The following is a 22,427-nucleotide window of genomic DNA, read 5'->3' as shown; positions in this document are numbered from 1 at the left end:
CTGAACTTGTCGAACAAAAGATTAATATGCTACCAATCAGCTGTCAGGCAAAATAAAACGCAAGCACCTTAAAAAAATTACACAGCACACATACAATAAAAATGCTTCGCTTTTTATTATCAAATTTAACAAAACCAACAAATTAGATCATTGGCAAAGGCAACGAATGTCCAAAAGCTGTTGCATTTATCAAAAGACAAAAGGGGAGAAAAAAAAATGAGAAAAAACGGCTCATGTGGTTTTAAGGCATTACAAAAACTTCGTGAAGAAGCAGCTTCATTTTTTTTAACTTGTTCCTATAAATAAGGTTTTTCAATTCTGATCATATTAGTATAATTATTATTTAGCTGACCATAGGAGTATCTCCAGCAACTGGAATTTCTAAACATTGAGGTGCATATAATAGTAAATATGCGCAGTGCCAGTCACCTGAAATCAGATAAAAATGAATAAAAATCAAGATGAAATTATGATAGACTAAAGGCGGCAACATGCCTAACTGCAGGCTTGACAAGCATACATGTGCAATCTTTTTGCACAACTTCACTTTCGTCTCCACATAGTATGAATATGCTTGCACAAGCACCCGTTTTTCCACTGACTGACAAAGAATTCGGCACAATTCAGTGAGCAAGTGAGAAAATGAGTGACTAAATGAGCAAGTCAGTGAGCAAATGAGTAAGAAACACTTATTTGCTTACTTGGTCACTCGCTCTTTCATTCATTCACTTGGTCACTCATTTGCTCAGTCACTTCCACGCTGACCTTTTCAACTGCTCATTCACTCATTCATTTGCTCACTGACTAACTCAATTGCACGCTGACCTCATTTGCTCACTCATTTTACACACTGACCTACCAATTTGTTCACTGATATGCTCAATCCCACACTCACTCATTTTCTCACTGACTTGCTCAATCACTCACTTATTTGCACATTGACTTTCTCAATTGCTCAATCACTCTCACTGACCTTTTAAATCACTCACTCACAAGAGGAGGTCACTGAAGCGTGAAGACTAATATAGGTACCCACATGGTTATGCTTGCACAAGTGCAGGCTTCAAGTCACTTGTAAAATCACGATGCTTGCACAAAATTCTCATACACATATTCAAGCATGCTTGAGATGCAAAAAAGATTGCACATGTATGCTTGTCAAGCTTGCAGTTGCAGTAGACACCTTTACAAAAATGCCAGTTACATGCCAATGAATCACTTGAGATTTTTGCTTATGTGGAAATTAATTGAATTTGATGCTCTTTTTTCCCCCCAGCCAATAGTGAACATTATAACCAATACTTTATTTATAAAAAAAATAATAGAGACAATCATATTTCTAAAGATTTTGTTACTATGGTCGGGAGTTAGCACCGAAGTCTATTTTAATATTTTCTGTTTCATACAAATATAATTCATAACATACAAAATACATATTTCTACAGATTTGAAACTTTCTTGCAAATCATTCACTAAGCAGCATTTCATATTTAAAATAAAATTTTAATTTAAATAATTGAAATTCAAACATTTAATGCTAGATGAACCAACTTCCAATTCTACTTAGAGTCGTTCTCTCATTTGAAAAAGTCTGTCCATAAAGAGCAAGCAGACCTACAACACGATACCGACATAACATGAAAATTCAATCATTTCCACCTTTGCTTCAGAAAATTGAAGCCAGATGGCAGCACAAAACAAGTGCAACTCGACAGCATAAATATGTTAGGGCCACACATATTCTGGCATATGCCAATTCATTAGAAATTATGTAAAGGAATGTGTACGAGGTTCATGTACAGTTAGATAATAATAGTAGTTCTACTCAGAAGGATCGATACCGGTCAACATGTAATTTGTAATCAAAATTTTTAAGTATTATTATGTTTAAATGCACATATGAGTAAGCATTAAAACATGAAAACCTGAATTTTTTTGAATAAAATTACATTCAATTTCATTTTCAATTCCCAAAAATTCTCCTAGCATAACCAATAAAAAAGAATATTGATACTCTGAGTATTACAACTGCAGCTGCATTTGCACATCACACTTTTTACATTTTTCAATACATTTGTTACATTACAAATCATGGTTTATACTCATTATCGTAAAAATAACTTCCCTGACTTTTCCAGTCAAATTTGATTGAAAATTTAATATAAATTAACAATTATGAAATTTATTATATTTGTTATCATAACATCATAATCATAGATGATTAATTATTAAATTTTTTATACACCCATTTATGCTTTTCAAATGCGCCTGAGAAATGCAAGATTCCCCTTTTCTGCAATACGACTGTCTGAAAACGTTACCTTAAAAATGTTTCCAACGTTCTTAAATTATTTATAGGATTATTGGGACATCACTAGTTTCAATGCCTACAAGATTTAAGCCTTGACTGTTGTTTCCTTTGTAGCATAATTAGTCAAAGATGTAGTTTGTTTCGCTGCATCACAATTCTTTGCAGTTGGCTTTTACACTCTGTATTTGTGTTAGGGGCCGCTCAAGTATTACATAAGCAAATTTTTAGCCATTTTTGATCCCCCCCCCCCCTTGTCAGCAAAATTTCATCATCAGCTCTGCCCCTCTAAATCCTAACTCATATTTTCATATATTTTCATAAAAAAGATGGTCGATGACGTAAGCATTATCCAAACCCCCCCCCCCCGGCCATCAAAAGAGTCAGCAAATTGGAACCCCCCCCCCATCGATGACGTAATACTTGAACGGCCCCTTAGTGCAAGAACTGAAAAGTTTATTAATTGTTTGTTTCCAAAATTCCTCTGGTTTTACATGCTTTGCACGACTCTGAATAGCTTATCTGTCCACGTAGCTCAAATTTAATGTTTTGCTGCGAAGCTAACACCACATTATAGGGGTCATTTTTGACTGCTTCAATCTAATCAGCCCCCCCCCCCCACCCGCAACCTGAAGATTCAGGTTTTTATTCTGCCATTCCAGATTGAAAACAATTTTCTTCCCACTCACCATTTTCAAATAAAAAATACCCACATGGAAATCATAATATGCACATGCTGCATCTGGCATTACTCACTGAAGTCATCTCATTGAAATTATTACAATGGAGCTTTGCTGATACTTTTTATGGTCTTTTTAGGTAAAACTACAAATATCTCAGGCAATTTCTATAATTTTTTCTTTTAACTAATGATAGTTGAACAGCATGTTTCAGCAATTTTAGGAAAAGTTGTGAAATTTCAACATTCTTGGTTGGTTCATCACTGGTAATTATGAAAACAGAGCAAGAAAATCAAAAACAGTCAAAATGACCAGCTTGGTCCCTCTAGTGTTAATGGTAGATGAATGACTGAGGTTTCTCATTTCCCTAGGAAATGTTTATGAAATCTAATGCATGTGCGTTTAGTAGAAGTGAAACTCACAGCTAAAAATGAATCAACGAATTCAGTATCCAGTAATGAACTTAGACACCTCTGGATGATGCCAATCACTGATTGAAGGAAATTAATTCTCAGCAACAACAATACTTCATCCTGAAAACCTTCCTATCAATTGTGGCAATATATGGCCACAAAACCTTATAAATTACTTCAAAAATTATTGGAAAAGTTATTTCCAACAATTTATTCCCAGAAAACTCATTGGAACAATTCACCAGCATGCAATTTATTGAAAGAAAAATTTACCGGTGGGAAAATCCACAGACAAACCTTTCATAGACAAAATGACATCCATAGTGAGTGATTGGATGAGCAGGTGAGTCAGGGAGTTGGTGTGTGAGCAAATGAGTGAGTGACTGAGCAGACTAGCAAATGTGAATGAGCAGCTCATACTGTTACTTAGTAACTAATGTTTAGTCACTGTCCCATTCAAGTCATTGTCTCTATCACACCCACTCACTTGATCACTCATATGGTCACTGACCAGCTCAATCGCTTACTCACCCACCAACTTGGTCACCACTGATACAGTTGATAACCCATCCACTTACTCTATCAATATGGTTACTCACTTAGCCATTCATCCAATCATTTGATCACTTATACTTTCACTCAATCAATGACTCGCTCTGCCATATATACAATCACTTACTCATTCCTACGGTTACTCATAAGAATACTCACTCACTCAGTCATTCATATGGTCCCTAACTCAACATTACGCTAGCTAATTCGCCAACTCATTTGGTCACTCACTCACACATTCATCCACATGCTCCATCAGTCACTCACTCACTGGTGACGAACTGTAATCTGGAAAAATCACAGCTGAGAAAATTCACATACTAAATTGTTTGTCAGTGCATTTTCCCAGCGGTTAATTTTCCTATAGGTGAATTGTCTGTGAATTTCCCACAAGTTCCTCAGAAAAATGTTTGTGAGGAGAATGTGTGGTAATAATGATCTCTTAAGATTTTTTTTTTAACGTTACAGCACAAACGCTTCTCGATTTTGAGAAATTTCCTATATTTCTGTATCTTTAAAAGTAGCTCACTGATAGTACACTGCAAACCACTTGTAATAGCAACATTCTCATTATAAGCCGTGCTCATTACATCTGACTGTATTCACACACATTCATCAAAAAGTAACTCAACAAAACTCACCTCCTCCAGAAAGTTTCAAAATTTCTTCTGATGTTACTACAGATATCTTATCGTCATCACATTTGTACCACTCATCTGCCAAAGACACATAATATGAAATTCTAAACACAAGAATACACACATGAACATGGATACAAGGGATTTTAAGTTCATTTAAAAAAAAAAATGACTATTTGAGGTGTTCGGTCAAATAACGGTCTATGTTACATTTTGCGAAATTGGTTTTTTTTTTGGCTGAATAATGTTCCATACAGCTTCCCTTACATATTCCTAAAGTAAGTTCCTGCAGGAACCAATAGATGTAGTTGCCATGCACATTTATACCGCTGCAATCCAAATGAAAAAGGCATTTCCCTAATTCAGTGATGACTTTTGTCTCCCCTCTAAAATTTGACAAAATGACAGACTGTTATTTGGCCGAACGCTTCATTTATTAAAAGCGAAAACTTCAACCAAAAAGTGGGTAGACATTCTACTTGAAATATGGTTGCATTTCAAGCCTGATTTTGCTCCAGGGGATTACGGTTTATGTCAGTGTTCTTTAATTTTTCTACAACTGGTGAAAAAAATTGGAGAAATCACTGATGGAAATATAAAAAAATAAGTTGCGGAGAAGCAAAAAATAAATAAAACGGAGAAATAATTCCTGAACCAGCTAAAGATAAATACATAGGAGAAATTGATTTCCAGACTGGAAAAAATAAACAGGAGAAATCATTTGTGGACTAGCATGAGATGAATAGGCGAAACAATTTGCAGACTGGCAAAAAAAATTAATAATTTCAGAAACAGTTTTCAAACTGGCAAAAAATGAATGGGAAAAATAATTTTCAGACCTGTTGACAGCCAAGAAAGACATGAAAGTAAACAGAGATGGTATAATATTTAAATAAAATCTAAAATTATGTACACCCCCCCCCCCCCGAAACAGAATATGTGAAAATAGCAACTTACACCGCAGAACAATCTTGGTATATAAGCACTTCACGAAAAAACTCTCTTTTGTAGAAAATTCATTAAAATTTATACCACGGAACATTTTCAGTCAGCAATACAAAACGTTCTGCTTTGACGGGTTAGAAGCTACATGCACTAGTTGAAATCTCTTACAAACCTGTACCAGCAGTTGAAGAACACTGATCTATGGAAAATCACTAAAGTTGACCCGAGAGTCTGAGTCACCAATACATATGGGGTCATGAGTTATTATGGGAAAATAAAATTTGAATTTGATTTGTAAAATGTTGTGATAAACAGGAAGAAATCTTTAGTATTATATTTCAAAGACAAGATATCAGCATCCAAGCAATAGTTTTAATAATAGCATGTGCCTTGCATCATGAAAAGCATAACACCAACATTTTTGGGATGCATTTCAATTTCAAATAATACGAGTGCAAAGTTTAAATCAAATTTCCCACTGACCTCCTTTCCTTTTGACCCATGCTACATAATGACCACTTGAGCTGGACCGACCTCGGTGAGTGAGTACTGACACTAGTTCATAGTACCCACTGTTATTTGAGCCAACATCTGAAAAATAAAAAAACAAAACATTAATTCTTCAAAAAAAAACTTTCCCTGGTAAAAAAAAATGTTATCTTGGTAATTTTTTACTTCACAATTTAATTGCCATTTCTCTAGAGTTCTAGTGCTGCTCTTATAACGACAATATGGTAGTAGTTTTTTTTACAATGGTCACAGGCTATTAAATGCTATCAAGCACAAGACTTTTTTAGGTCAGCACCATTTATGCACAACACTAAAAGAAAAACACTCGTGAGGTAATTTGAACCTTTAGTCAGGGTTGGCAGGTTTTTGTCACATGGCAGTTGATTTCTATGCTATTTGCAGGTTAAAAACTCTGAATTTCTCTCTAAGAAATTCATTGCGACCCACCCCCAAGCCTTTTGCGCCCCCTCCAAAGATCAATCCTACATGCGCCTCTGATCGGATTACCCTTCGAAAAATACATAGGGAGTAACACTAGTGAACCTTGCTATGTATTCACAGGGAATACTTTCACATGATTATAGGCTAAACACACTGTATTTTTAGCTTGTTTGTTTTATGTTCATTACTTGTTCAAGTCAAGCATTAATGAAAGGATTAGTATAGACTGCTGTTGCTAGTTGGTGTGAAGTACCGAGCACTGAGCTCTCGTCTTCTTCATCATGGTTTCTCTAAATTCCGATCGTTCAAGTCAAGCATTAATGAAAGGATTACTACAGACTGCTGTTGCTAGTTGGTGTGAAGTACCGAGCACTGAGCTCTTGTCTTCTTCATCATGGTTTCTCTAAATTCCAGAGCAGTTTTCATTTTGTTACTTTTCCATGATTGTAGGCACCCTGAATTTTACTGACGGCTTTTGCGTCCCAACTCCTGATAGTGAGGTGATGAAAAGGTGGCTGTTTTTCCAGTGCGATAATACATTTGTTTCTGAACTTTTTCATTCTTGTTAAAGGATACACAAATGTTTTGTCCAGTACAGCCAGTCAGGGAAAATTACACAATTTAAAAAATAAGTAAGGAACACATAAATCAAACAAAGGAGTCAGCCTTTTTGTAAAAAAATAGCTGGGAACAGCAATTGAATGGGTTTTTTTTTTCATTGTTCTGTGGATGAGTGGCAATTCACATAGTTTTATCCCCATTTTATGCATTGTCTGAATCCTGGGGAGAGGGCCTCAATCTAATTTCATTTGTGGCCCCAAGAAATAAAAGTGCGGGAAGGACAAATGATGTTATCGGAAAATCAGCTTCTATTGTGATGCAACGTTGAGGTTTCTTAAGGGAAATTTTTGTTTTTGGCACAAGATAGAGCAGAATTCAGAAATTTCTGCATTTTTGCAGGAGAATGTAACAAAAACTAGAAGTTGTAGCAAAATGTAGCAGACAACGGAAATTGTAGCAGCTTGTAGTAATTGTAACAAATTTTCCACCCCTGCGCACTGAGTGAGCACAAAGCAGTTCAGCTGACATCCTCGCCCCTATTAGTGAGACAGGACATGGTGGGGGGCAGTCTGTAGAGGTCAACTAGAGAAGGTCTATAGAACACTTATTAATGTGTGGGAGGGGTGGAATTTTAGCTAAGGTGCCCACAAACCAGGGAAAGGTTTTTCTTTTCTTTCGCATTCCCAGTAAAGATGTCACTGAGAATATTTCACATTTTTATAAAGGGTGGTTGATGACACCGTGCGTAAGTATCATTTAAACCACCTTTCTCATCAAAAGTCAGCACATGAGAAGCCCCATCGATGCTGAATACTTGAATGGCTCCTAAAGGCAGAAATAATAATAATCTCACATTCTCAACATTCTTAAAAAGTTCAGTTCGTGAAAATAAGTGAAAAGAAAACTATATGGATCAATATTTATTGGGTGAAATGCTTCTAAAACATACTGAAAAGGACTTATTCAAGAGAAACATACAAAATAAAAGGACCCAATATCAAAAATCTAATTTTTCTTTGTTCAACCAAAATAAATTTCAGTGATAGACTGGGATGTTTTATCACATCTAGCATAATTGTTGACAAAATAAAATATCAAATCATTTTTCTTTCATCTGTTTCCTCACATGAAAAATTTTTACATCACTGAAGTGAATAAAAATCAGTTGGCAACAATAATGGTGGCTAAAGCCACACGGATGAAATTTTTGAATTTAAAACAAATTAAATCCAAAATAAGAAGAGAAGAATTTCAAAAATGCACAAAGAAAAAAGAACACCAAGCAGAAAGAAAAAGTTAAGTATACTTAGTGTGTAATAGATGTTTGAAGCTTTTCAACCAGAGATAACTAAACATCCGTCTCTCTCTCTGATAGACTATAATTAGTTACTGAGAAACACTGATTCAAGTTTAGTTATCTAGGGTTAAGAAATATTAAACATTAATTTGTTCAAAAACTTTCAAAAAAAATGCTGAGAACTTTTGGAACAGCCCAAAACATGAAAGAAATAAATGCTTATGTTTACGTATTTTCTTTTCACCTTTCTTTATGAATTAAGCAACAGTTATAATAAAAACAAAATTCACTGGCAAAATAACATTATTAGTCTCTTCTAATAAAAACAACAAATCCCCAAAGCAGAATGTTTTGCATTGTTTTGCAATGAGTCCTCGGCTGACTAGAAATGTTCTGTGATAAAAATTCTCACACTTTTTCTGCACTTTTTCCTTAAAATTCTTCCAGATTGTTCTAGAGTAGCACAGACTGTTCTGCAATGTATGTCACAGATTTCGGCATATTCTGCTTTGGGGCAACAAATATACACAATAAATAGCTAGGTCTGGACTAAACACCTATGACATAAGAGCATTATAAAAATATATACCATCTGGGAAAGAATATGGTAAAGTTTCAGTTTTCTGGGAATCACTTGCAGGCTCCTTTGGAGTCACCGATGTCTAGAAAAACAAAGAATATGTATGGGATATAATTTCAATGGAAGATGGTAATGAAAACAATCAACTTAATACAAATACAAACAGCACAATAGGCAAACTGCCCAAGGGGTGGCTGAAAAAAACAAAAAATACTGTATACCAAAAAACTGTAAAAATTCAGTAACAAAAAAAATTTTCATGGAAAAATTAAAAACTATGAAGAATAGGATATAATAGAAATTACTTTTGCATTTTGTGCTTCTTCTACTTTCTTATCCTCTATCTCCTTGAATTTAGACCTCATCGGAGTGAGCTTTTCTTGCAACTCTTCTGTACAGAGTTCAAATACGTCTAGATTCAAAGAGAACTTCACATCCTGAACAAAATATAAACAAAATACAATATTGAAACTAATATCAAGAAATCAATATAAAAACAGCAGAATAATAATTTGCACTACAAATGAAATAGCACGATCAAAGTTGAGCCTAAAATTATAGAGCCGATAGTTCATGATAATCCAATATCATTACATGTAGAATATATTTTTCTGAAAAATTTACAATGAACGATTTGCAATAATAAAGAGGGTCAGGATAAAATGATTTCAGAATTTGTTTCACACGTGAAGATAACAAGCACTTGCTTGTATATTTGTGATATACCTTCCACTATTACTCAAATCTTAAAAAAACTGCAAATAGTGAAATGAAACATCAGTAATGTAAACAACTACAGTAGACTCGATAATCTGCTCATGCACAAGTCCGGCCGTCTACTAGTTCAGTGTTTTTAGGAGGTTTTCTTTGATCCTTAGAAGAGGAAAACATGTCACTATTTTTTTGAAAAGAAATTTATATTATTTAAAAGAGCTTATCTTGTGTAAATACCTTTCCAGAAGTCCTGGTGTGATATGTGCAAGATTAGTGAGTCTACTCTACTGGTCACATTTCTTTTCTTACAATCAGTAAATATTACTAAACCACACATGCACCTTGTTCATATTCCTCTGCGGAACCTCTAACGAATTGGTACGTGCGGGAATATGTGTGTAGTGAAGCCTGACGTGAAGTTTATTTCTGTGTAATGCTTGTTATGTGTAGTGCTGCCATCTGCCACCAGTTTTTCTATGAGTGAATAATTTATCATAGGCCTGTTGCTCTCTGTGGCGACACTTTTAATGGGGAGACTGACTCGAATTTACACCTCGAAGTTGGGAACCACAGGAAACCAATTTCAGCCGACCACCACTGTGGCAACGGTGGGGTCGAACCCAGATCCTCACGATGTGAGTCCGTCACTATGGCCACTCGACCACCACAGCAGCCAATCAGTAAATACAGTGAAACCCACTCTTAACTGTCACCCTGCAGATGCAGTTCCCCCCTTTCATGGCCAAATTATAATTTAGTTAAAGGCTATGATAAAACCGTTTTTTACAATTTTTTTTTTACTTTACTCTTTCCTTTACTATACTATACTGGATATCATTTTTTTCTCCTGGAAAACATTATATCCAGTATAGTAAACTGTTGTATCTCTGGGTGATTGGCTTGAGGTCTTCTACAGATAATAAAGAACAGCAATTTATAATGGAACAGCTTTCACAAGGCCAAAACTACAAAGTATATACAAAGCACAAAAGCACTTAATACGACCTCGGAACGAACACAAATCCATCCAATTCAAGGATTTTATTCCTCACAAACAAATCAATAAAACATCTCATCATTTTAAAATATAGCATATGATGAGTTAAATTTATTACTGTATCTAGTAAGAGAGAAGCAGGATTCAGTAAACTACAAAATGTCAATTGAAGGTTCTACCTCTCAGCAACCATTAAAGTTGGTCGTTATACTTATTTATGTTGATTTCCATCAGTGTTGTTTATTCATAAACAACTGTTAAAATAATGATTTAACTAACAAAAATTTGCAGTTTCATTTTACATGATATCCAGATAAACGAAACAGTTCTTTGCTTGATTCAGAAGTAATTTCAAGATTATGCTTGAATTTAAAAATAAACATTTTTTTTTACAGAAAATTGACCAAGTTCATTTAAGTCAGGATATTACTGTACAAAAAGTCAAACCTTGATTTTTCATAAATGACTGATGATATTTCAAAATATCATCATAACTAATATTTTTTGATAAATCGAAGAAAATCATCAAATAAGGATTGAAATGGACAAACATGCAAGCAGGGACTTCAAAAAATATTTGCTAAATCTAGGAAATCTTAAATCAGATATCAATTTTATATAGTATATTTGCACATCTTCATATTAATAGCAAAATTATTCCTCAATCAAATACACAGAGAATCAAAATTACCTTCAGGATCTTAGCATTGATGGCTTCTCTTTCTTTGTAGAAAAACCTCACGAACTGCACAGTCAAATATGCAGGCAACCGACTAATTTTGCTCTAATAAAGAAATAGACATAATAGCGATTACTTGATGGCAAAGCTGTAAAAACAGAGGAGCAAGAGCTTCATAAAAAAAATTATGAGGTTAACACATTCATATATATTAATCTCTTAACAGCCAATATTCCCAACTGGGAAAACCAGTTTTACTGATTAGAAAAAAGATATTTTGTACATGAAAGTATTTTGACTTTTTTTTCCCCCTGAAAGTGAGATTCCAGACTTAATTTACAAAACAAATATTTCATTAATTTCAGCACTCATGCTATTAATTTAATTTTTCAAAATAACTTAATTCTAAAGAATAAAATTTAATTTTTTTGTTTTTGATTTTAACGTTTTGATGGGCATGGGCAATTCCACAAAACATACTAAAAATTAGAAATGTGACACGTTGAACGTGTTGCACTATAAGTTTGAAATTTTTACCAGCGACAGTGAGCATGTAGATGAGTAAATTATCACAAAATCGAAAGGAAATATGCTTTATTTCATGTTTTACAGAGGGTTCATTTCATAAAAAAATTGGAAGTTAGTTGCATGACCAATTCTGATTTTCTTCAAATTCAATACATGCACATGTGCTGTTGAGGTATAAAAATACCCAAAATTTTCACCGACCTCTTCTACATATTAAAATGATTAAATTTTGGGACAAAAATAAAACCCACTGAAACCAAAAAAAAAAATGGTTTTGTTTTCATCACAAAATTTAAATTTGTGTAGCTGCACAGAGAAAGTCGTGGAAAATTTGGGTATTTTCATACCTTGACAGCACCTGTAATTGTACTAAATTTGAAAAAAAAAAAAACAGTCTGCCATGCAGCTGACTCAATTCTTTTGGGCAATTTATCATAGAATTAGCCCTCAGTAAAACATGAAATAAAACATATTTCCTTTTTATTTTGTGATCATTTCCTCATATATACATGTTTACAATAACTGGTAAAACTTTCAAACATTTAACGCAGCACATTCAGGATGTTATGTTTTTAATTTCCACTGGTACATATGAAAATTATTCCTTCAAATCAGGGGTGCACAACTTGCAATGGTACCATCAGGCCCATGAAAGGTGTTTTAAAAAAAGGAATCATTACATGACACAATTGGTTATACCAATTTCCAACCTGGTGTCATATCCCATGTGTGACTTCACACATTGATAAGATTGTGCACCCACTGCCTTAACACTAGAAGAACCACAGCAGTCATTTTGACCGTTTTCAATCTTCTTGCTTGATTTTCATAATGAACTAAGTTGTTTAGATCATTGAAATTTCATGTCTTTCTTAAAAATGCTCAAATATTATGTCACCAGTCAATTTGACCAGTAACATAATAGACACCATGTGCAGCAAATATTTCATCGAATCACAGAATCAAATCCCTACTAATATAGATATGCTCACTTCAGCTAATTAAAAGCATCCTTAATGATTGACTATTTACAAAATACAGATATTGCCAAAAATGTGATGCAAATCATTGAATCCTACATGAAAGATAGTATAAATTTGAGAATGTGACGATTGTTTTTCTTCATCAATTCTTGCTGAAATACTGGAGCAGAATAATACTGCCTTGGTTGGTATAATAATTAAAGATCGAAAAGAAATTTCATGTGAAATTCATCGAGGACCCCTTTATATGAAACGTATGATGTGCTTACACATAAAGACGTTACATTTAATCTTTTATGGGTAAGAAAAAGGAAAATATTCTTAATCATTTTCAAGGCATAAAATGTGTTTCTAATGTAATGAAGGTATTGAGAAGTGTAGAAAGTGTGGTGTGCGAATACTATTGCAATTACTATGCTTATAATACAAATACAATGCCACAACAGGCAGATTGCCCAACGAGGTGGCTGACTTAAGAACATTATGGATCCCTGAGCCATTTTTTGGAGGCCCTACTTACTACAGATACACCACACATGCACCCCGCCCACACCCCCGAGGAATCCCCAACGAATTGGTACAAGCGGGAATGTGCGTGCACGTGTAGTGAAACCTGACGTGAAGTTTTTGTTTCTCTGTAATGCTTGTTATGTGCAGTGCTGCCATCTGCCACCAGTAATAATGTAAATATATATATATATTTTATCAATTATGCAGGGAGGAACTTTAAGTTAGGTATGATCCTCTTCAAACCTGACCCAAAGCTGACCACTAAAAATTTTTTTTATTTGATTGATTTTAGTTTATCCTAAGTGAAAAAAATGATCTGTAAAAATAAAAAAAGTGAAACAACATTCAATTAACTTAATTACTCAAATGATTAATTTGGTACCCTTATGCATACTTCAAGTATTAACTTGAAAAAGAATTTTTTGAAAACCATTTACATGTGTTAAAACATATGTGTGCCTTGAGAACAAAGAGGTTTTAAATAAAATTTGATAACAAAATTTATTTGGAAAACTTACTGAAAGGGTGGCTCAAGTTCATTGTGTGGATTTTTTTTTTTTTCAAATCAAATTAATTGTTATCATATAACGGTACCAAAAAATTAAGAAAAATTTACCAAGGAGTCAGTCGATCAAAAAAATTACCCCTTCTGGTAAATGTTAGTATGGAAAACAGAATATTCAACTAAAAAATTCAAATTATTCAAATCAAAATAAAAATTCATGGCAACACAGGAGTGCAATTTAAAAACAGTTCTACATGCTGCATCTAAAAATATACATTTTTTGGATGTTGGAATCAAAGCAAAAACAACTAGATGCAGCATTTAATTAATTGAACTGTTACATTATTTAAGAATTACATGAGCAACAGAAAAAAACATTAAAATAAATTTTCTATACCATCAAGTGAGAACATGTATTGCCTGACACATTTTTTAAAGGATGATAAATTAGTATTGTGATTTCTGGTGGCAATGTGTTGTAGAATTTTGGGATAAGATAAGTAAAATGTTTCTTCAACAGAGTTTTATGAGTTAGCAGAAGTGAATACATATTATTCAGTCTATTCAAAGATCGAGATGTATTTAAGGGCAAGGAGAATTGACCTCTGAATAGGAGAATAGATTTATAGAAATATAATTGACGTAATGTAAGTATTCTAAGATGCTGATGAAGCATTGATAGTGTAGTAAAATTATTTGTGTGATGATTCCAATTATTCTCTTATGAAGGCTGATTATAAGGTAAAGGGTTGAAAGGTAGTCAGAACCCCAGACAGACCATATAATAGTAGGAATCAGTGAAACAAGGAGTAATAAAGAGTTAGTGAAATTGTTCACTTTCCTTTAAAAATGGCACTTATTATGCCCTGAAACATGTTTCAAAGAATTTACTTTCAATTTTCCATTTCTGTTCGTTTTATTGTGATTAATAAAAGTCCATATCCGGGACAAAAAAATCTAAAAAAATAGTTATCAATTCCAGCCAAAATAGCACTAGATTTACAACCATTACTATACTGAGCATTTTTCTTTCCGCGGTCATCATCACAGCATCACTTCGAAAATTTTTTAATGACAAATTTGAAATATTATAAAAAAAACCATCCCGCAGTTAACTCAAAATGTTCAGAGATTCAGAGAAATCACTTGAAATTTTTTTTCATTTACACCCTATCCTTAATACAGAATATATATTCCTACTCATGAAACATAATGAAATAATCTTACACTTTTTTGGAACTGAGCATCTCGACCAAGTACCGGGGAATACTTTGTTATTGTTTCTTTCATTCTCTGCATCATAAACGAAAATTATAATTAAAAAAGCAATCACAAAAACAATACTACAAATGACTGATCATTAATAACAGCAGTAAGGGAATTAATAAAAACAAATAGTCAAACCTCTCTATCTCGAAACTGACTGGAACGGAAAAAATGTCAAGATAAAGAGTTTTCGAGAAACAAAGTTGTTTTGCTTAAGAAAGTAAAACCACATCAAAAATGACTAAAACTTGTGCTCCCCTTCCCAAGTTGCAGCCCTGCAAACAAGAGGTGTAAATATTTCAGGCCCTATCTTTCCGGTTTGCTCCAGTAAATGGCACAGCATTTTCACATCATGATTAGCATTTTACACTGTCATGTTTTCCTAATTCCTCTGGTGCTACTTCTGCTGTACTTTAGGCCAGAGTCGGCCATACCTTCAACAATTTCAGTATCAGTTAAAGTGCTACAAACTTGTAGTGAACTTTTTCATTCTCACAAAATCAGACAATTAAATTTCGAAATTCAAATGTTTAACTTAAATTTTTAAAAAAATGTAATGTTATGTACTGTTCTGAAATTTCATTTTCAGCAATGTTCAGGGGATCATTCGAGTGAACATCCAGACCCCAAAGCAGAATGTTTAGCACTGCTCTGCAACAAGCCCTCGGTTGACTGGAAATGTTCTGCAGTAAAAATCCCCATTCATGTAAGAGTGCTTTTTGCACACACACACACACTTTTTCCTTAAAATTCCTCCAAATTGTTCTGCAGTGACAGTAATTGTTGTGTGACATACGTCACAGATTTTGGCACATTCTGCTTTGGGGCATCCAGATCTGATCCTTCATCACTGAGATGACTGGTTCTAAGCCCAGCTTTCTTGAAGCAATTTGAATTGTCTGTCAGCCAACTTCTTGCCATGCTGAACAGCCCATCAACTGGGCATCCACTCCCCATGACAATCTTAGTATCAGCCTATGATTCACAAGATCCATCACCACAAATAATGTGCAAAAAAAATGAATAATCCTTTTTTTAAGTTTTTCTTGCACCTCAGGAAAAAATTCAGATTTACGTGGAAGGAAAAAAAATTTCCAAGTTTTCTTTTTACCATCATCGTGACTATTCAAGATAGACATTTTTTTGAACATTACTTCCAGACTAAGAGTTGAAAATACATTGATTTAGTACAGTGAGTACAAGGATTTTTTGTTTTTCGAGTTATAGAGTTTTTCAAGTGGAATTTTCATGAAAAAGAGCTTTGACTGCACTAGCAGGACACACAACTGAAAAGATATAATTTTTTTAACAATTAAAAATTATTCTATTTCAGATGGCAAAATTCCACTGAACTGTGGGTCTGGTTTGAAAAATATAGGTTAGAGTTGTTGCTTATTTGAATTAGAAGTGACATTGAATATACATGAAATTTATACAATAGATCTTGTTTCAAACACACATTTAACCCATTTAGTACGGCTTACTTTGATGCTCAACTATATTGATAATGCTAACTTTTCCTGGATATAAATTTTGAATTTTTGGTACTTCCCACTATCAGCATTTGAAAAATCGACACATTTCAATGAACATTAAATGAAACAACTTTTAATGCAACAAAAGCAATTATAATGACTCAGTAAAAAAAAATCGAGCAATAAACTTTGAAATTTATGCATGCGCAGTATATATAATCTGGCTGTGTGCTAGTCCAGCATGTCCAGTAATTTAGCAGATTTTCTTCAAACATAGAAGAGGAAACCATGCCATTGTACATAGAAGATTTTATTATTTCAGTTTACTTCCAGTAATCCAACACACCCTGGACTAATTTGTGCTGGATTTAGCAAGAGTCTACTCTACTCTAAAGACTATCAAAATAATTAGAAAAAACGACTGAATTATGTTTTCCTGTCACGTCATGTTTTACCACAGCAAAAAAAGAGGGGCTTACACAAAATAATGCAATATATTTAGCAAGATTTAAATAATAAATATTACCTGCTTCATTCCAGTCAACATATACCTAACCTCTGTAACAAGACAAAATTTAAAAAACATTATTTGAATTCACTTAGGATGAAACATACATTGAATACAGAGCTAGCTGTATACATACAGGGTGTCCCTGAACTCATGAGACAAACTTTAAGGGAAGGTAAAATACACATTAAGGAGTATTGATTTTGTACAGCAATGGCAGTGTGGAAATGAAAGTGGAAAAACTCTGATGAGGACCTTATTGCAAAACTTTCAGTCGAGGCTGAAATAGTTAATGAAATACCTAGCATCTTTGCCAATCACTTGCTAGACGCTCCCAGGCCTGTATTGATGTTAGTGGTGGTAAATGAGCACTTACTGTAATTATTAATGTAAATAGAAAGCTTTTTTCATTTGATCATTTTGATCATTTTTGTCACACTACGATCATTTTCTGCACACAAGGCCTAATTAGACTGGGACCTACAATTTATTGCCAATTCTGAACGGCAGGCTTGTTTTTTATACTCATCGAGAGGTTGGTGGGCTAACCCCTCGATGGGGGAACTCCCTGCGGTAGCAATTTTTTCTGCAGTCATGTCGCCGTTTCTGTTGTACTCCTGTGTCAGGAAAGTTTTCTGACAAGGACAAACCGGGTATCGAACTCGTGATGCCTCTAAACATCCTTTGGTACTTTAGGCGAGTATCTTATCGACCTGGGCTACCGTGCACGCCCAAGCTTTTTTCATTTCCCCAACATTTGGTTTTCCAGAAAAACTTTTCATTTCCAACCCCACATTGCTATACAAAAATTGTGTCTTTATGTGTATTTCACTTAAAGTTTGGCCCATGAGTTTAGGGACTCTGTATAAAACACATGTAAACACTCCAAATATTTCAGATCCAAAATTAAAAACACACACACAATGTACAATAAACACAATCATGGCTGTATTTAGGCATGTGCAGCTAAATTTTGCAACTAAATTAGAGGCATAAGATTTTTATAGAGCAAAAAAATTTAAGTCTGCTTTACTTAGCATCCTCAAAGTTTTGTTATGCATGGGGGTGCAAGAGCTAAATGCTGACTAGATACAAATTATGTTACTCTCATGTTTAAAAATCAATACATACACATATTGCTACCATCGAATAATAATGAAATCAAACCACTAACCTGTTGATATGAAACAACTAAGTTGCAAAAAGTTCTCCGTCAGACTACTTTCAGGTTCCTCATCAGATTCAAGACACTTGTAACTAAAGACTCTTAAGGAAAACTCGTATACATCATGTATAATAGTCATACCATAAAACCATGCATTAAGAATTTCATACACATTAGTAAATATCATTAATTTCTTCTAAAAGAGGAATTTTCATATTTTGATATAAATTTTTTTTCACAAATTTTAATTTTATGGTTTTTAAAGGTTATCCACACTACTAAAATCTCGTATCCTAAAACAAACTTTTGCCATGCAAACAAATAAAGATTGTGTTACAGTAGAACCTCGATTATCTGTTGAGCCGATTAACCATACTACGAAAATTGCAATTTCATGTTCAGCTCCTCTTTTTTTTTTTTCATTGATTATGCAAGTTTTTATGATGAAAACAACAATCATTCCCATTTCGTATAGAACAGCTGGATTTCTTCATTCTATTAAAGAGCCCTGCCTCCCTATTTTCAGGGCTGAACTCCCATGTCAATATGTTAAAATGGCAGTCCCCATATGCACACATAAGAACCGGACATTGTCCTGGGGCGATCAGCCCTTGAAGATTTACAGCCAATTACAAGAAATACAGGTAAGTTAGTCAAAATGTATTCCTTCTTTTGCAACTGAAACATAAGGCACAAGAGTGGTGTAACTTCAGATGCGATCATGTGACTGCATGGCTCATCGGCTGTACCAGCACCATTCCTTGTTTGTGTCATTCTCGTGGTACATTTTATAGCTGTACAAAATAGCCAACAGGAAAAGGATAATCATGTTTTTCGGTTACCCGTGATCACCTTTCCCAATATCAGCCTGGATAATCAAGGTTCTGCTGTATTTCTGCCATCAATGAAACCCAGTATATTAGAAGTGTGGCTATCATTCAATAATTGAAAATTTTTATTGGTCAATTTTTTTGCTCAAATATTATTGACTATGAACAGGAGATAGTGATTTTAAACAGGTAAAATACATGAATACTTTTTTCTCGATTTTGTTATTTTAAAAAAAAAATTTTTTTTTTCATTCCAAGTAGTTAAACTGTGTTTTTTGATTATTCATATTCACTATCCCCAACATTAGCCCAGATAATCAAGGCTCTACTGTATTGTGGTTACATGATTGATATGAATAATGATTGATCCCAAGTGATTGATTGATCCAATTAAATTTCTGGCACTAAGCAGAGTCAGCACTAAATGCTACAACAGGATTCAACTGTACATTCAGTTTAAATATTGTGATTTTTCCCATTTGTTACTAAACTGATTGAATTGTATATGCATACAATCAACCATAGTGTGCAAGTCTATGTATTACACAATCTCCTGATTTTCAACTCAGATTTATAATTCTAATCTCTAAATTATTTCATTAACTAATTAATTTAAAAATTCTCTATTAAGATTATAAAAAATTCAATATACACAGATTATGTAGCTGATTTTGCAGGTTTAAATAGCCCTAATTTACTTGGTTTTTCTCTCTATATCAGCTGGCCTTCAGTGTCAGGTTGGACACAAATATGTTAGAGGCATGAATACACTCACAACATGTTCCCACATGTGCCAATTTATTAAAAATTTTTCACAGGAATGTTTATGAGAGGCATGCACAGTCAAGCAGTAGTAATTTCAATTTGGCCTGATAAAAGAGGTTCTGCTGCATTTTTTATTTCAAGGCATATTAAGTGCAATTCAATAGCACTTTCTGCTCTGCAAAGAAGCAATCTTTCTTGTATAGGCCTTTAATTTAAGTTCATTATGACTTTTTACTCATAAGTTTAATGTCAGTTGAATGTCTTTACCTATATAGTTCCTATATAGCTAGTGAATTTTCAGCTAGTTATTTTTTCCGATGTAACATGGAATACTTGCAAGAGACACAGATCGCAGTTAGCACCATATGCGAACCATTTTTCTGATATTTTTTTACCAGATTCATAAATCAAATGCATTTTAAAAGATACTTTGAATGAAGTGTTCCACCAAAAAATTGATCTATAAAGCTTCGAAACTTTCCAGCAGATGCTTCATCAGAACTCTGACTGGTATTGGAAATCGCAGGAAGCTTCTGCTGAAACATCCTCATCATCTCTGTCCAGCATTCATTAGCATCCTTATCCGATCAATAAAGAAATAAATATCAAGAAAACTGAGTTAGAAGTCATGATGGATTAAGATATGAGCAACTTGAGAAAATATAAAATAAAAAAATTCAATATTAAAAAAAAAATAGTTATTTCAAATAACACATTGTGTAGTGTGTAGACTAGTTTTTTTTTTTTTTTTTTAACTCACTGGTCATACGAGCCACATACGAGTATAAAAACATGAGTTAACTTGCGACAGGTGAATAATGTGTAAAATGTATAGATAGATATCCAAGAAAATAAAAGTGTACATTTTAATAATGCTAATACATGTAAGTTACTATGTATTCGACTGGTGTACCAGTGGTCATTCCCACATAATCATTTCATATAAATTAGCTATCTACCGAAATTTTGAATTTTATTTAAATTTAGCATCCACAGACTGAACATTCTAGATGCAAAATGATATAAATGAGTATATACCAGAGTTCTCTAAAGAATTTTTTTTCAGCTGGGAGCATGTTATAATGAAGCCATTATTAAATCTTGATAATAGCCCCCCCCCCCCCTGCCACTGTGAAATAGCTCCATAGAACCTTCCTTTTTTTTCTGTATTTCTTCTATATTACACACCATAAAGAAGGCAAATGAACCAGACATGAATACAGTTCTGTTACCTGTTGCACGAATCCACCATGTTCCGATTTCTCAGCAAATGAAGGAAAAGCATGATGCAACACCTGCAGCAAGATAATAGGTGGTATTGTCATAGAAGATTTGTCCATACTTTCATACAGGTCTCGAACAGCTACAATAAAAAGTGATAAATTGTTAAAGTTACATAGCATTTATCCAATCCTTTGATACATAAACATATTTTTGCATAAAAAATCATTGCATCAAAAATAATAAAGGAACTAGAGGAACAAAACCTAATGAGAAAAAGCTGATATGAATGACAAAAACCTAATGAAAAATTGCTTGATTTTCCATTAAATATTTGAATTTAAACATCAGAAATTACCTGCTGTGATAGACTGAGAAGATTGACTTTGATCACCAGTTAGAGAAATTCCTCCATTATACCTGAAATTTTGAAAAAATTAAAAAAATCATTTCCTAATTTTAATCTGAAAATATATATCATAAACATTATAGTATACTTACAGAACATATTTCTCTCTGTCTAATGTCATAAACAGTTTTTTTAGAAACCACCTATGCTGTAGCAGAATCAGAATTAGAGATCAATAACTGAAGCATACCATGACTTTGAACACTCAAATGGCAAATTTGAAACCCTCTTTTAAAAAACTACAGCAACTCTCAACTATCTAGCGTCTAATGTGGCAGAAGAGCAGGCCTGATAACAAAAAAGCTGGATAGGCAGGAGTTCTATAAATGCTCTCACTTCCTACACCACCCCAATTATAAACCACTCTTTTTATACCAAAATCCGCCCTCAGGCTGGGATTGCACTATAAAAGTTTTAAAAAAGCTCTTTTATAAAATGAAAAATGCAATCGACAAGCATGCCGGTTACATTCAAGCAAATATAATCAATAAATAGGTTTATTGGTTGTTTTCAAGTTTTTTAAAAGATCTTTTATAAAACTTTTATAATATAATCCTGGCTTTATTAATACTCTCTAACCTCTAAGTACAGGCCAGTACTTTTATAAATGGTTGTTATATACTGTACTGTACAACAGGGTTTAAGCTATGTAAGCCTTATTTATTTATGTAAGGTCTTATTTTCTGCAAAATGCAAAGGTACTACCCACTTTTGCAAAAATGCATACAGGAGGTACGAAACGAATAGACATCCATCCATCATTAGAATTTTAGCTTCTTTTTTTTGCATTTTTGCTTTTCACAAAAAAAAATTTTTCGAAAATTTCTTTTTTTTAATCAAGAGAAAAAGTTTCATTCCTTCTCCTCCCCCCCCCCCACCCCCCAAGGCAGGTTCTGCATATTGCCCCGAGCAGAATATAATTCCATGTCAGTCTTCCCATGCAGAAT

At 33.7% G+C, this 22,427-nt stretch overlaps 1 protein-coding gene across 1 annotated transcript in view; it reads right to left on the bottom strand.

Moving 5' to 3' along the window:
* Window positions 1-275: 275 nt before the first annotated feature.
* The window catches only part of Usp14 (ubiquitin specific protease 14), a 39,559-nt gene continuing 17,407 nt past the window's right edge, over window positions 276-22,427 (bottom strand). The window contains exons 7-18 of the mRNA XM_089250527.1: window positions 21,430-21,491; window positions 21,083-21,213; window positions 20,280-20,428; window positions 18,265-18,347; window positions 17,109-17,140; window positions 15,069-15,134; window positions 11,328-11,420; window positions 9,231-9,362; window positions 8,935-9,007; window positions 6,020-6,127; window positions 4,595-4,669; window positions 276-429 (exon numbers count right to left, since the gene is read on the bottom strand). Of these exons, the coding sequence (XP_089106653.1) occupies window positions 344-429; window positions 4,595-4,669; window positions 6,020-6,127; window positions 8,935-9,007; window positions 9,231-9,362; window positions 11,328-11,420; window positions 15,069-15,134; window positions 17,109-17,140; window positions 18,265-18,347; window positions 20,280-20,428; window positions 21,083-21,213; window positions 21,430-21,491 (1,090 nt within the window). The 3' untranslated portion in view covers window positions 276-343. The remainder of the gene's footprint in view (window positions 430-4,594; window positions 4,670-6,019; window positions 6,128-8,934; window positions 9,008-9,230; window positions 9,363-11,327; window positions 11,421-15,068; window positions 15,135-17,108; window positions 17,141-18,264; window positions 18,348-20,279; window positions 20,429-21,082; window positions 21,214-21,429; window positions 21,492-22,427) is intronic.

Source organism: Pholcus phalangioides, unplaced genomic scaffold (assembly GCF_987345545.1).
Source record: "Pholcus phalangioides strain wild (caught in Gottingen) unplaced genomic scaffold, Ppha-v1.0 ptg000024l_1, whole genome shotgun sequence".
NCBI lineage: Eukaryota > Metazoa > Arthropoda > Arachnida > Araneae > Pholcidae > Pholcus > Pholcus phalangioides.
The sequence above is the reverse complement of the archived record's forward strand: the minus strand, read 5'-3'. Positions and strand labels throughout refer to the sequence as shown.